At 42.4% G+C, this 16,565-nt stretch overlaps 1 protein-coding gene across 9 annotated transcripts in view; it reads left to right on the forward strand.

The window, feature by feature from the left end:
- The window catches only part of ATM (ATM serine/threonine kinase), a 131,349-nt gene that overhangs the window by 112,845 nt on the left and 1,939 nt on the right, over positions 1–16,565 (forward strand). For 7 of the 9 annotated variants that reach the window (XM_058686664.1, XM_058686663.1, XM_058686661.1 and 4 more), the window contains 7 exons: positions 472–612; positions 1,570–1,686; positions 4,929–5,078; positions 6,922–7,087; positions 8,440–8,526; positions 9,923–10,037; positions 11,238–11,301. In XM_058686664.1, coding sequence (XP_058542647.1) covers positions 472–612; positions 1,570–1,686; positions 4,929–5,078; positions 6,922–7,087; positions 8,440–8,526; positions 9,923–10,037; positions 11,238–11,301 — 840 coding nt within the window. The other 2 variants (XM_058686670.1, XM_058686669.1) reach the window with 2 other exon arrangements.

The raw sequence follows: 16,565 nt of genomic DNA on the forward strand, positions 1-16,565 counted from the left end.
CATGACCTGAGCTGAAATCAGTAGTCAGTTGCCCGAACTGAGCCACCCAGGCACCCCATGTTTCTTTCATTTAAACAGGAAGTAAATTATCACTCTAGCTCTTAACCCGTAGCATGTTGTCATTCATTCCTGTGTTTCATGTTAAAATTGTTGTTTATAGGGGCACTGGGTGGCTCAGTCAGTTAAGGATCCAACTCTTAATTTCGGCTCAGGTCATGATCTCACAGTTCGTGGGTTATCGAGCCCCATGTCTGGGCTCCACGCTGAGCATGGAGTCTGCTGGGATTCTCTCTCTCTGTCTCTCTCTCTCTGTCTCTCTCTCTCTCTGCCCCTCTTGCACTCATGCACTCTCACTAAATAAACAAACTTTAACAAAAGAGTAAAAAATAAAGAGTAAAATTGTCATTTATAATTCGTCTTTAAACGCCCATAATATACCTGACCTGTTTATCACATTTATACTTTTATCAGGTGGATCCTACTGGAGAATATGGAAATCTGGTGACTATACAGTCATTTAAAGCAGAATTTCATTTAGCAGGAGGTTTAAATTTACCTAAAATAATCGATTGTTTGGGCTCTGATGGAAAGGAAAGGAGACAGCTTGTCAAGGTGAGACTCCCCTCGGGTGGTGTGGTCCTTACAGGCTCAGTGAGAAAAGTCACAGCACAACTTCCTGCTTGGGTCTTTATTTTTCTTCTCAAATATTACAAGTGAGGAAAACTTACAAAATATAAATTACATCATTGTCTAGAAGCAGATTGCTTTTCCTAATTTTTTTGTGTCTCTGGAAGGCCATCATTATAAGAGTTGATTGAAATAAAAGAATGCCTTTAACATGCACAGTATGATGAGGTTAACAGCTTGCTTATTCTGGAAAATCTGTTTGGTGATTGTTGCTTATTTTCTTGAATAGTTCAAGTTGAGGGCTCTTGCTTCCCTATCCTGAGACTGGCACTGTGCCAGCTGCTATTAACTGTATGAGGAAGGGGACAGCCTTCCTCCCTGACTCTGCTCCCAAGTCCTGGGGGCCTTGCTGGGAAGGAGTAGAGAGAACAGTGCTGTGCCTCCAGTGGAGGAACAGAGGGGTTCCAGTTAGCCTGGCTACAGATGCAGCTGAGGGAAGCTTTTTCCTGAATCGGTCTGCCTACCCAGTGTTAGAGCTAATTCTAAATGAAAGAGTAGTTAGTGATAGGTCTTAATTATTTTAAGAGACTGTGAGGAGTACAGATGCCCAGATTGATTTGGGGTTTTTTAAAAATTTTTTCAGGGTTTACTTAGTTTTGAGAGACAGAGTGCAAGCAGGGGAGGGGTGGAGAGGGAGACACAGAATCCAAAACATGCTCCAGGCTCCGAGCTGTCAGCAGAGAGCCCAATGCAGGGCTCGAACCCACAATCTGTGAGGTCATGACCTGAGCTGAAGTTGGACGCTTAACCGGCTGAGCTACCTAGGCGCTCTGCCCGGATTGATTTCTGAGAGCCCTGTCATTGTCCTGATGTGACCCTCTGTATGGTCCTGTAATAAAGAAAATGGACTGAGCCTCATTATTTGCGTTTGATGTCCTGAAGGGCCGTGATGACCTGAGACAAGACGCCGTCATGCAGCAGGTGTTCCAGATGTGTAACACGTTGCTGCAGAGAAACACCGAGACCAGGAAGAGGAAATTGACTATCTGTACATACAAGGTAAGTACCTCAGGACTCTGCTCCTTCATCAAGAGCATAGGAAAGAAGCCATTATTCAGACTCGGGGCCGGCCAGTGTTTTCTGGGAAAGTAAACATGTTAGAGTCTGTGTGCCACATAAGGTCTCTGCAGCCTGGTCCCGGGCAGCGTCCACATTGGGGACGGCGGCTCTGCCGCCCCAGGCCTTCCCCCTTTGGCTGTCTTCCCTGCTTCTCCTCCCCTGCTTGGTCTGTGATGAGGGTCTGTGTCAGGTCACATACAGCACTTGGAAGGCCTGGCTCCTGACCAGATCAGGGAGTCATGTCGAGGTCTAAGAGATACTGGATTAATATCTCCACCCCCCAACACCCAAGCCAAACACAACTGCTTTTCCTCAGCTCAGCGGGACCTTCACCCCGGTCCTCCGTCCATATCCCGGAGGTGCAGTTTCCTTTTTACTTTTAATACTGCTAAAAATTTCAAACATATAGAAAAGTAGATAGAATACTGTAATGAATTCCCTTGTACCATCACCCAGTGATCAGTAGTGGTCAACTCACGGATAATTTTGTTTCATTTCTTCTTCCACCCATTCCCTCCTCTCTGATAATTATATTTTGAAGCAAAATGTCCTATCATTTCATCTGTAAACGTTTATTTCAATGTGTAGTTAGATGTCTCTTTAAAAAAGAAAAGAGAACCACAGTAGTGTCATCCTAGGAGAGTTAGCAGTAATTTCTAAATATCACCAAATATTCAGCATATTAACCCCTCCCATCTCTCATATCTAACATCTGTTCCATCAGCACTTCCTTACCCGTCCGCTTTCATTCGACCCACTTTTTACACGTCTGGCAGTCCGCCCTGCACTCACATCTCTTCAATGGCGTCTGGCTAAGCCCCTACTTCTGGCCTTGGCCCCGCAAAGCTAGTTTTCTCACAACCGCTAGAATGATCTGTTTAAAGAGTCCCAAGACTGAATCAGTATGTCCGTTTCCTGCTCGGAACTCCAGATGACTTCACATTGTCCCTGAAGGAAAGGGATTTGCCTCTCCTGCTCCCTTTCCACCTTTATCTGCCCCTCTCCCACCCTCATCCCTCTTCTTCCTCGTGATGGCGTCACCTCCCCTGGGCCCACCTGGTCTTCCCGCTCTCTCTTGTTCACATGCACCACTTTTCTTTGAGCTCAGGGCTTCCCTCTTCCCCTCTGCCTGGAATGCTCTTCCCTCAGCTCATGCCTCCCTCCCTCATGTCATTCAGGTTCTCTCCGGTCACCTTCTCGTGGAGCCCTTCTCTGACCAGATGTCTCTTACTCACTATTTTCAGTGCCTGTTTCATTCTTTCGTCCTTGTTCTCTGGCATCATTACGTGTCTGTGAGCGCGTATGTTCCATCGCCAGCGTGAAGCTGTTGGACAGCATGGTCCTCGTCTACCTCACGCGCCACTCTCCTGCACGTGGGCACCAGTGAGCACAGAACAGACCCTCAACACACGTAGTAAATTAAAGACACAGACCGTAAAACAGTACAGTGCAGCCTATTTGAGCACATTCAAGTAAGAACTTTATAGAATCAAATATTCTATGAAGACAAGTGGCCAACTGAGAAAAATGACTTTAAGGATATTATAATAACAAAGAATTGTTGTAATATTAATAACAAGGGATTTATATACAGAACATATAAACAGCTCTTACAAACCAGTTATAAAAAGACTAACACGTCCGTAGGAAAACCGGTAAAGAATACAGACAAGTCACAAGAGGAAAATACTTGAGTGACCAATAAGCCTGCCAAATTTTACTCAGCCTTACTGGGAATCTGAAAATACAAATTGAAACCACAGTGAGCTACCATTTTACCTGTCTCAGATCGGCACAGTTTATTTATTTATTTATTTATTTTTTAAGTTTGTTTTTGACAGACAGCAAGCATGGGTTGGGGAGGGGCAGAGAGAGAGGGAGACACAGAATCGGAAGCAGGCAGCAGACCCTGAGCTGTCAGCACAGAGCCCCACTCGGGGCTTGAACTCACAAACCGTGAGATCGTGACCCGGGCCCAGGCTGGATACTTAACCAACTGAGCCACCCAGGTGCCCCAGATTAGCACAATTAAAATAAAAGTCTTAACAGTACTTTGTGTCGGGAAGGTTGTGGAATGAACTCTACTTCTGGGTATATAAATTGGCATAAGCACTCTGGGTAGTTATTTGGCAGTATCTGGTTAACTAAATTAAGGTGCACATCCCCTGTGACCCACATATTGGATTCCCAGGTATGCACGTACCCGGGAGACACTGAGATACTGTCACCAACCAGTACACTAGGGCATTGTAGCAACACTTCAGGGGAATCTGGACAGAATGTAATCTTAATTAACATGCAGATTGCAGCAAGTGGATAATTATGGTGTACTTCTGCAGTGTATGTTTGTTAAACGATTTAGTTACGTGTACTCACACAACTAATGGTAAAATAGTGTTGAGTGAGAAAAAAACAAATTGCAGGCCCATTCACCGAGTATAATACTCCTTTACTTAAAGCTTACAACTATTTATGCATATATTGCTTTGAAACAAAAATATAGCAGAAAATACATGAACACGATAAAGTTACTGGTGGCAGACGGCATGGGACCAGTGAGGGGTTCAAAGGGAGCTTCCTCTCTTGCAGCACATAGGAGAAAATCTTTAGATTTGAGAAACCTGATTAGTGGGTAAAGGGATGTTTATATCATTTTCTGTACTTTACGTATCTCTATATGTGTCATAATTTCTAATCTTTGCAGTAAAATTGCTCATTTCATGTTCAGGAATAGATTTCCTCTTGGTGTAGCTAACAAGACTATAAAGCAAGAATATATGTACTTCTAATGATCAAAGTATTAAGATTTATATCCAGTATTTTTCAAAGTGACATTCTTTAAATTTGTTTGCTGTTAAGTAGAAGGAAAGCAGGCAGCTCCCTGCTAAATGGAGCAAACCGTTGCGTCACAGACGATGCAGGAAAGCATAGTTAGCAGGACCGGCCTCAGCGAATCCTGGAGCTTGAGAGAGGAGCAGGCCCTCAGAAGTCCACGCGGCGGGCTGGAAAATCGTGTTCTTGGAGTCTAAGTTTATTTTCCTCCAAGGAGTTTTGTCTCCTTTGGACAGGGAAATATCGGTCCCACCTGAAGAGCTGCTTCGTGCGGACTCTGAGAGTTGAGTGACCGCCGCGTGCCCGGCGATACCTTTGCCTAATCAAAATGTATCTAATCTGGGACTCAGGTGGTTCCGCTTTCTCAGCGAAGTGGAGTTCTCGAATGGTGCACGGGAACCGTCCCTATCGGTGAATTTCTTGTTAACAACGAGAATGGCGCTCATAAGCGATACAGGCCGAAGGATTTCAGCGCCCTTCAGTGCCAAAAGAAAATGATGGTGAGTGACACTCAGAAGCACGAATTATTGCAAGATTATTTAATAGCTTATTAAAGCTGGCAGTTACCGAATGTTACTGAGTACAGAATATTTTAATTTCATCGGGTAATGATACTAAGGTTAATGATACAAAGTAAGAGAAAGTGGGCTCACCGGAATGGAAGTTTGTGTGAGTGAAAAATGAAAGTTGTTCAACTATATAAAGTGTCAGCCTTGGTCTGATGAGAGATTTCACATTCAGCGGAATGCTAATTTGCTTCCAGTTTGGGGTGAGCTGATTCAAGCGCTGACTAAAGCCAAAAACAGGTTATGAAGTAATTTTTATATGAAACCGATAGACCTTTAAAGACACGTGCCACAAGACGCCATCTGGCCTGACGGTCATTCAGCCAGTCAGCAACATTTACTGAATGCCCCCTGTCTCCCAGCAACTGCTGACACGTCACAGACGTTAGGACTAATCATCACCGTATTTCTCCCATTTTAAAAAGAGAGGAAGTTCGGAGATGTAACCTGCCCGCGGGCAGTAAATGGTGGAGCAAGGATGTGACTCTTGTCTGTCCAGCTCTAAAGTCCTTTGCTTTTCCTTTCATTGTGCTGTTCTATAGAGATGGGAGGTGTGTGATAGAGCTCTGTGGGCGCTGTCACGGAAGGCTGTCCAGGGCGCCGCGCAGGGCGGGAGGTGGGCAGCTCTACCTGAGACAGACAGGGGTGGGGTCAAATTCTGGAGGGCTTCATGGCGGAGTGGCCTTTGAGCTGAGATTACTGCCCGAGCGGGTTTTCTAAGCAGAAGGAGCACGCGGTCAAAGGGCAAGAGGGGGCACGGAGAGGCAGTTAGAGACTGCTTAGGCCTCGTCTTTGAGGAGGAGGTATACGTGAGACTTGCAGCAATAGTTGTCAGAAAATGGAAGGTTCCTTCGTGAAATGCCAGGAAATTTGCACATTATCCTGTGGGCAGTAGAGAACCCTCGAGAAGGTGCTGGTACCACATTTGCATTTTAGAGAAATGACTCTGGCAGCACCGTGGGCTACATTTTTGAGAAGCTGACGAGAAGCATGACACAGGGGTCCTGATTAAGACTAATAACAGGAGGAACGGAGAATGGGGGAACACACCAGAAACAGTAAGGAGGCAGAACTGATGGGATTTGGTTGCTGACTAGAAGTGGGTTTGGGGAAGAGAGTCATTAGAGGCACCCGGTTTTCTGGTGAGGGGGTGGAAGGAGAGAGGAAGTGGCTGAGGTTTGCCGAGGCTGAGACGGGGAAGAGGTTTGGGTTTGGAAGTGGTCCCCACGCACGTGTTGAGTGAGCCGCTGGAGAAGCACATCGGGCTGGAGCTTAGTAAAGACACGGGGCCAGAGACGCAGATTCGGTTCGTCAGCATGGAGCTGCGAGTTGGGCCCACTGAACTAGATAAGCTTTGCTTCAGGGAAGGACGAAGCACCGTCAGAAGGTCTCGGAGGACAGATCCGAAACACGTGAGCTGCTTGGCCGTCCATCAGTGACGCTTCCGTTCTTCTGTTTCCTCTTGACCCTGGTGCCGTGAGGCTAGAGCTGCCTCTGGCTTTTTTGTGTATATGTCCACATAGATTTTAGAACTGAATTAAGAGAAGAACAGCCACTGTTGGTGTCCCCCGAGATTGACACGTGAACCCTAAAGGGATTCTGACTTGTAATTGTTTCCCTGAGCAGACTGGCAGCTGCCGGTGGCGGAGGTGATGCCTCGTTCACCTCTTGGTCGCCTCTGCGTCTGTCGTACTAGGTTCTGTCGAGAAACTCCGAGTAGGTGTTGAAAGTAGTTGAACACAGCGTTGAGAAAGTTTTATGTTGGGTCTTTCAAAAGGATGTACAAAAGAAGTCTTTCGAAGAGAAATATAAAACCTTCACGGATATCTGCCAAAATTTTCAACCGGTTTTCCGTTACTTCTGCATGGAAAAATTCTTGGACCCGGCTGTTTGGTTCGAGAAGCGACTGGCTTACACGCGCAGCGTGGCTACTTCTTCTATCGGTAAGCTTCTCACACACTTGGGCAGATGCAGCACTTGTGCTTTCTGAGCTCCAGGGGGGCGGCCATGGTGGTGGCTGTCAGCTGGGCGATCCTCATCATGAGATCTCGTTTCTTGTTCATCCTGACTCTCAGCTTCTAAGTGCAGCTCCTGCGAGCTTTTGCCCAGAAGGCTTCCTCTCCTCTAAGGAAGAGAGACCAGGCTGGTCATTCCTCTTTGTTGCATAGTGCATATGGTGTATTTTCCCTTCCCTCAATACACTGTTTTCTCACATTTTCTTTGGAAAATCATAAAACCCATAATAACTATATTTAACTTGTCTCCTTTAATTATTGTTGTTGTTCTGTACAGAATCTCTAATATCATGCAGTAATTGAATCTGCTTAGTAGAATTTTATTTTTGCATTAGAAATCATGGTATATATTTAAATATGCAACAATGCATATTTTGGCTTTGTTTTTTGTTTTTTAACTGGTAAGAGATTGGAATAGCTAGATAGGGCAATTAACATAATCCTAAACTATGAAAACTCATGTTGAACACCAGAGATTTCTTAATCTATTGATTTTAAAGTAATAAAGACCATTCCTCCATCACTTAGGTACCACACTCCAGGAGGGCAGGGCATGTACGTTCTGAAAGAGTTCTAGGTAATACAAAACCCTCTTCTTTTCCACACTGAGAATCTCTAATCTGATTGAGCTAATTTAGTTTATAAACAAGAAAGTAGAGCCAGTTAATGTGGCTACACATACAAGCCTCCTGACTCCCTCTTCACTGCTTCTGCAGTACCGCACGGTGTTTTTCATTGGATTAAAAGCATTCGTGCATGCCATCATCTACGTTAAAAACAGAAATGCAGTTTTCCCTGGATAGATATCTGATGAAATGAATTAATGATTAATTTGTGTGAAATGTAATTCATCACAGGGGAGAAAGTTTCACTGAGGAATGAAGAATTTACCCATAGGCTTCTCACTTTAAAAGTATACTGAGTAAAATATTCGAATGCATATAATACTGCTTTGACCTTGCCACATAATGGGTCTCGACTTTAACCACACTAATTTTGGAAGTATGTACTAATATTTTTAGATGTATGCTTATTTGTAAAGGGAAAGCTTTTTTTTTTTTTTTTAAGCACATCATCTAGGATTTGTAAAATGTAGTATAAATGAAAATAGCTGGCAAGACTTAACTTAAAACACAAAGTGGCAAGTTATATACATATCTGCCTTTAGGCTAAATGTCCTACACTAAAAAGTCATGTGGTGGTGGTATTAGTTGACATTGTGGCTAAATGTGTTCTAGAAATAGATACCAGTGATCTCAGGTTGTTGTTTTTTCTCCCAGTCGGTTACATACTTGGACTTGGTGATAGACACGTACAGAACATCTTGATAAATGAGCAGTCCGCAGAGCTCGTACACATAGATTTAGGTAAGTGGCGAAAGATGAGAAATGCATCTTTATTCTGTTTAACAAATACGGTGTCTTAAGAAATGATGTTTGCCCCCAGCTTATTACAGGGGAGAAGGAGATAGATACACCACAGCAGGAGATGTTTCAGATAGCAGCAGCATGTGCAGGAGGGACTGGCTGACTGCTGGCGTAACGGGTGGTTCTTCTAGAACAGGACGTTTAAGGCAGGTCTTAGAGTGAGCGAGCAAGGATCATCCGGACAGGAGAGAGAGCAAATACAGAGGGGTGAAGAATGAAGACGAGTTTGCGGGAATGGTGAGACACGAAATATGGCCGAGTGAAGGCCGCATGTCGCTGAGCAGCTGCAGAGGTAGACAAGGGAAAAGAAAAGATTTCACTTAGTGTGGAATTTAAGATTTGTAAAAGGGTGTAGTCTTAGGAAATTACAAATTCTGTAGTAGCCACGTAAGTGGTTTGCCAAGAGAGAGTAAGGCTGATTTCCATTAGAATAGAGGAGATCAAGGGTATTATATGGTTTTCCCCAGAATGCATTTATTACGAAAGAGTAGTGATTGCTGGAAGCACAGGGTGGGCGGTGATAGGCCGTGGGAGGATGTGGGTGGCTATAAAAGGGCCAGTACGAGGGATCCTTGTGGTGATGGAAATACTCTGTGTCTTGATTCGATCAGTGTCAGTATCCTGGTTGTGATACTGTAGTATATAGTTTTGTAAGCTGTTCCATTGGGGGAAAGTGGATAAAAGGTATATGAGAAATTTTGTATTTTGTGTATTGTATCTTACAACTGAATATGAATCTATAGCTGTCTCAGAATAAAAACTTTAGGGGTGCCTGGGTGGCTCAGTCGGTTAAGCATCTGACTTCAGCTCAGGTCAGGATCTCACAGTCTGTGAGTTCGAGCCCTGTGTCGGGCTCTGTGCTGACAGCTCAGAGCCTGGAGCCTGCTTTAGGTTCTGTGTTTCCTTCTCTCTCTGCCCCTCCCCAGCTCGCACGCTCTCTCTCTCTCAAAAATAAATAAAACGTTAAAAAATTAAAAAAAAAAAAAAAGTTGTACACTTAACCAATTGAGCCACCCAGGTCCCCCTGTGTATATTTAAATAAAGAAATATAAATTAAGATTACATACATAGTATGTTTTGCATTTTAAATCTTATCCATCATTATTTCATTTAAAAAAAAAATCACTGTTTACTCTGGAACTTCTCTAATGTCTAGAGTAGTTACACTTTTTCAACCTGAGGTGTACCTCCTAGGCAAGCAGAGCAGAAAAAGAATAAACCACTGTGGGTTCTGGTGCTCCGGATTGTCGGTGACAGATTATTTGGGGTATATGCACAGCTCACGTGCCACACGGGAGGAGGGAAGCTCCTAACGCTGCTGTACTGTTGACTTTAGGAGTCGCTTTTGAACAGGGTAAAATCCTGCCTACTCCTGAGACGGTTCCTTTCAGACTCACCAGAGATATTGTGGATGGGATGGGCATTACTGGTGTTGAAGGGGTCTTCAGAAGGTGTGTATTTATTTCTTTTTCTCCCCAGTTGTATTAAACAATAACTCACATCCATCACTGTAGAAGTCTAAGGCACACGGCATGATGGTTTGATTTATATATATATATCTATATATATATATCTATATAGATATATATATAGATCACAGCAGCTTCGGCTAACCTCCATCATCCCATACCAATACTATAAAAAGCGAAGAACAGAAAAAGACAAAAAAAGTTTGTGATGACTCTTAAGATTCCCTCTCCTAACAACTTCCTTACGTATCACACAGCTGTGTTCGAGGGAGAACCAGAGTGTTAACTGGTGTCCTCCTGTCGTACTTGCCGTGTCCAGTACTTGTCTCCTACCTGGGAGTTTGTACCTTTCGCCACCTTCCTCCCCGTCCCCTCCCCCACCTACCACCTCTAGTGACCACCGGCCTGTTTTTTGGGTTTTTTTGAGAGAAACAGAATTTTACTTATAATCCCTTAACATTAAACATAATCGGGGTTTTTTTTTTAAGTTTTTATTTAATTCTAGTTTTGGTGTCAAAATTATTTGGATGATTGATTTCTGTAGATTATAGAATTCACTGCTAAATTATGTTCCAGTGTTTTATTGGTAGAAAGGAGAAACCCGAGATAGAAAGAGTCATAGTTTTCCCTTCCTTCTGACCATCCGGGACCTCACCTCACAGGACATATTAACCTCCTTCCTAGCCCCCTCTGGAAGCAGTTGCCTCCACCTTTAATGCCCCTGTCCCAGTGAACTCTCTTGTTATTGCCCAGAACTCCGTTGGGTGCTCATTGTCGGGCCTATAACCTGTGCTGAAGGAGTGTCTGATGTACCAGTTCCTGCTGAGAGCACGTCGCAGTTCCCCATAGTTTTCCCAGCATTGGGCCGTGTACTCCGCTTTTAAAAGAGTAGATTCTAGTTAAAATGAGCTAAAAATTACCACAATAATCAAGGACAGAGAAATGTTTCATAGTAGTACTGTGTTATCCTTATAATGCTTAGCTTACGTTCACCTACATAACTTCTGTTCCTTTCAAAAACATTTACTGAAAACAGTCTGCCCAGTACTCTGCTCTTTGAGATACTAATTTGGGAATTATTAACAAGAATAGTCTCAGCACGGTATACGTGAATGTACATAGATGAAGGTATGTTGGAAACAGTGTTGTGTAACAAAATCCCTATTTATAACGTGTTTGTAGATGCTGTGAGAAAACCATGGAGGTTATGAGAAGCTCTCAGGAAACCCTGTTGACCATCGTGGAGGTAAGGCGGATTATAAGGGAATCTCTGTTGAGAGACTGTGGGTCTTGTTAGAAGGTGACTGGTTTGAGGATCGGTGCTTCATTTTCATGTGTTGGGAAGCTGCCGGGCAGCAGGAGGGGGGCGGGTGCATAAATCAGTAAATCATGGTTTAGAAATGCCTCCAGTCCTCTCAAATTTCTGGGCATTTTACAGCAGTATAAGTAATCTCTAGTCTTCGATTCTTAAATCAGCACTTTGAGGTCTTCGATCTCTCCTATGGCATTACTTGCTTTCAGAATGGTTTCCGTTGGAGTTTTAAGAGAAATCAGGAGGTCGTATCTCCTTTTCCCTGCCCAGGTTCAGAACCATTGAGTCACTGACTCATGTTGATCAGGCAGAAAGGGAAGGAAGGAAAGCAGATTTGCAGGGCCTGTGACACCAGCTCTACCCAGGACAAAATTGTGTACCTGGAGCAGGCACTCACCACGCTGGCGAGAAGGGTGTGTGGAGCAAGAGGTAGTAGTGTCTCCTCCACAAGGCAACGTGGGGGCCAGAGCATAGGCGAGCCTCCCTCCCTTAGAGTCTTCAGCTTTTATGCCTTTACCCGGTGGTGCCGGACCGGCTGTGCTCTAGGATCACCTGCACTCCTTTTAAAAAAATGTTGAGGCTGACCATACGCAAACCATACTTCTGGGGATAGGGCAGGAACATTTGTGGTTTTTAAGAGCTATCAACCTGTACTGGGTCGAGGCCGGGGATGCCGCTGAGCTTCCTTCAGTGCACAGGACACCCCCACAACAAAGCGTTCAGCCCGATCGTGTCAGGAATGCCGAGATTGAGAAACCCTGTTCTAGCTTAATCAGGCTGTGTCCCTTTATTGTGTTCCATTCTGATAGTAAGACTAAAGTCAAGTTTTGAAATACTCTGGTTCCTCCTTGATTTCGGAGTTGGCAACTGTGACTCCAGCAGAAGCCCTAGAGTTGGAAATAATTTATGTTTCTTCAACCCAAGAAGAACATACAGGCTTTTTATAATAGTAGAAGCCTCCATTTCTTTTGGTCGATTAATAAAATGTACCTCCCTATGGGTTCAAACTTAAGCAACCATCCACTTCAGATAGACTGCTATATGAAAAGGTTATATATAAGCCTAATGGTCACCACAAATCAAAAAATACTAATAGATATGCAAAGAATAGAGAGAAAAGAATCCAATTATAATTACTAAAGAAAGTCAGCAAACCATGAAAGAGCAGGAGAAGGATCAGAGAAAAACCACAAAAACAACACAAAACAAATAACAAAATAGCAATAATTACATATCTGTCAGTAATTACTTTGAATACAAATGGACTAAATGCTCCAATCTAAAGACATAGGGTGACAGAGTAGATTAAAAAAAAAAAAAAAAAAAAAAAGACCCATCTATATGTTGCCTACAAGAAACTCATTTCAGACCTAAAGACAGACACAAGCAGACTGAAAGTGAGGGGGTGCAGAAACATTTATCACGCAGATGGATGTCAGGACAAAGCAGAAGTAGCAATACTTCTATCGGACAAAATGGCCTCTGAAACAAAGACTGTAAGAACAGACCAAGAAGGACACCATATAATAATAAAGGGGACAGTCCAACAAGAAGATACAATAATTGTAAGCATGCACATAACAGGGGAGCACCAAAATACGTAAAACGGTTAATGACAAACATAAAGGAACTAATCAACAGTAATACAATAACAGAAGGAGACTTTCAACATCCCATTCACACTGATTATCCAAACAGAAAATCAACAAGGAAGTAGTGGCTTTGAATGACCGACTGGACCAGATGGATTTAACCGATATATTCAAAAATTCCATCTGTTTTAGGATGGAATTACACATCCTCTTCAAGTGCACATGGGACATTCTCCAGAACAGATCATATATTAGGCCACAAAACAAGTCTCAAGAAATTAAAAAAGACTGAAGTCATACCATCCATCTTTTCTGGCCTAGGATACTAGAAGTCAGTCCACCCACCCACCCCCAAATCTGGAAAGACCACAAATACATGGACATTAAGTAACTAAGGAATGAACGGGTCAACCAAGAGATCAAAGAAACAAAAGAAAACACAATGGTCCAAAATCTTTGGGATGCAGCAAAGGCAGTTCTAAGAGGGAAGTATAAAGCAATACTCAAATACCTCAAAATCTCAACCTAAATTTGCATCTGAAGGAGCTAGAAAAAAAACACCAAACAAAACCTAAAACCAGCAGAGGAAAGGAAATAAAGATTAGAGCGGAAATAAATGATAATGGCAACTAAAAAAAACAAGAGAACAGATCAATGAAACCAGGATCTTTAAAAAGATCAATAAAATGGATAAACCTCCAGCCAGACTCATTAAAAAAAAAAAAAGGGCTCAAACAAGATCACAAATGAAAGAGGAGAAATAACCAACAGTACAGAAATACAAACAATTGGGGGCACCTGGGTGGCTGAGCTGGTTGAGCATCCGACTCTATTTCAGCTCAGGTCTTGATCTCAGGGTTTTGAGTTGAAGCCCCACGGTGGGCTCACGCTGCACATGAAGCCTACTTTAAAAAAAAAAAAAAAAATGACAAAGAATTATAAGAGAATTATTATGAAAAACTATTAGACAAATTAGACAACCTGAAGAAATGGATAAATTCCTAGGAACATAACCTACCAAAACTGAAGCAGGAAGAAATTTAAAAATTGGACAGACTGATTACCGGCAATGAAATTGTTGGGATTTTTTGATCATCGACTCAAACAGAAGTCTAGTACCAGACAGCTTCACTGACAGTTTCAACCAAACATTTAAAGAATGTTAATTTAAAGAAGAATTAATACCTATTCTGTTCAAACCATTCCAAAAAATAGAAGAGGAAGGAAAACTTCCGGATTCATTCAATGAGGCCAGTATCACCCTGATGAAGACACCATAAAAAGAACTACAGGCCAGTATCTCTGACAAACAGATGTAGATGTAGGTTCGGTATTCGCAAATCAATCGACATGATGCCTCACATCGATAAAAGACAAAAACCACATGATAATTTTAGTTGGCACGGAAAAAAGCATTTGACACGGTACAACATCCATTCATTATAAAAGCCCTCAGTAAAGCAGGTGTAGAGGGAACATACCTCAACACAATAAAGGCCTTATGTGAAAAACCTGCAGGAAACAACATATTCAATAGTGAGAAACTGAGAGCTTTCCCCCTAATACGATGAGGAGCAAGATGAGGACGGCCCCCCTCACCACTTTTATTCGACACAGCAGCAGAAGTCCTAGCCACGGCAGTCAGACGACAAGAAAGAAGACACATTCACATTGGTAAGGAAGAAGTAAAGCTCGGTATTTGCTGCTGACACGGTACCAAAAAAGATAATAACCCTAAAATATTCCTCCAGAAATGACTAGAACTGATCAATGAATTCAGTAAAGACACAGTGTATAGAATCAATGTGCAGAAATCTGTTGCATTTCTATACACTAATAAGGAAGCAGCAGAAAGTGAAATTAAGAAAACAATCCCATTTATAATTGTATCAAAAATAAGACACCTAGGAATTAGCCTAGCCAAAGAGGTGAAAGAGCTGTACTCTGGAAGCTATAAAACACTGATGAGAGAAATGAAGATGACCCAAGGAAAGAAGAAGACATTCCGTGCTAATGTATGAGAACAGATACTGTTAAAATGTCTAGATTGCCCAAGGCCATCTACACATTTAATAAATCACCAGCGTTTTTCACAGAGCTAGAAGAAACAGTCCTAAAATTCGTATGGAACCACAAAAGACCCCAAATAGCCAAAGCAGTCTTAGAAAGGCAGAGCTGGAGGCATCACAATTCCAGGCTCGGAAGTTCCATTACAGCGCAGTAGTAATCAAAACAGTATGGTACTGGCACAACAGTAGACACATAGGTCAATGGAACAGAACAGAAAACCCAGACATAAATCCACAATTATATGGTAATTAATCTTTGACAAAGTCGGAAAGGATATAAAACGGGTAAAAGAATGTCTCTCCAACAAATGGTGTTGGGAAAACGGGACAGCAATATGCGAAAGAAAGAAACGGGACCCCTTTTCTTACACCATACACAAAACAAATTCAAAATGGGTTAAAAACCTGTGAGACCTGAAACCATAAAAAAAATCCTAGAAGAGAACACAGGAAGTAACTCCTTTGACAATGGCCATAGCAACTTTTTTTCTAGATATGTCTCCTGAGGCAAGGAAAACAAATGTAAAAATAATAAACTGTTGGGACTCTGTCAAAGTAAAAAGCTTCTGCACAGTGAAGGAAACAATCAACAAAACTAAAAGGCAACCTACTAAATGGGAGAAGGTATTTGTAAATGACATATCTGATAAAGGGTTAGTATCTAAAATATATAAAGAGCTGATAAAACTCAATACCCAAAACCAAATAATCCAATTAAAAAATGGACAGAAGACACGAATAGACATTTTCCCAAAGAAGACATCCAGATGGCTAACAGACACACGAGAAGATGCTCAACATCACTCATGATTAGGGAAATGCAAATCAGAACCCCAATAAAATATCACCTCTCACCTGTCAGAATGGTAAAATCACCAGTAGATGTTGGCAAGGATGCAGAGAAAGGGGGAACCTTCTTGCACCTTTGGTGGGAATGCAAACTGGTACAGCCACTCTGGAAAACCGTATGGAGTTTCCTCAAAGAGTTAAAACTAGAGCCACCCTATGATCCAGTAGTTGCACTACTGGGTATTTACCTTAAAAAACGCACTAATTCACAGGGATACATGCGCCCCTATGTTTACAGCAGCATTATTTACAATAGCCAGATTATGGAAACAGCCCAAACATCCATCAGTAGATGAATGAATACAGAAGTGGTGTATATATACAGTGGAATATTACGTGGCTATAAAAAAATAAAATTTTGCCATTTGCAATAACATGGATGGAGCTAGAGTGTATATTCTAAGCAAAATTATTCAGAGAAAGACAAATACCATATGGAATTTAGGAAACAAATGAGCAAAGGGGGAAAAAAAAAGAAACAGGCAAACCAAGAAATAGACTCTTGAGTATAGAGAACACACTGATGGTCACCAGAGGGGAGGTGAGTGGGTGGGAGAATGGGGAAATACGTGATGGGGATTAATGAGAACCCTTGTGATGAGCAAAGGGTGATGTATACAAGTATTGAATTACTGTATCCTGCACCTGAAACTAATATTACACTGTGTTTTAACTATACTGGAATTGT

Source organism: Neofelis nebulosa, chromosome 10, assembly GCF_028018385.1.
Source record: "Neofelis nebulosa isolate mNeoNeb1 chromosome 10, mNeoNeb1.pri, whole genome shotgun sequence".
NCBI lineage: Eukaryota > Metazoa > Chordata > Mammalia > Carnivora > Felidae > Neofelis > Neofelis nebulosa.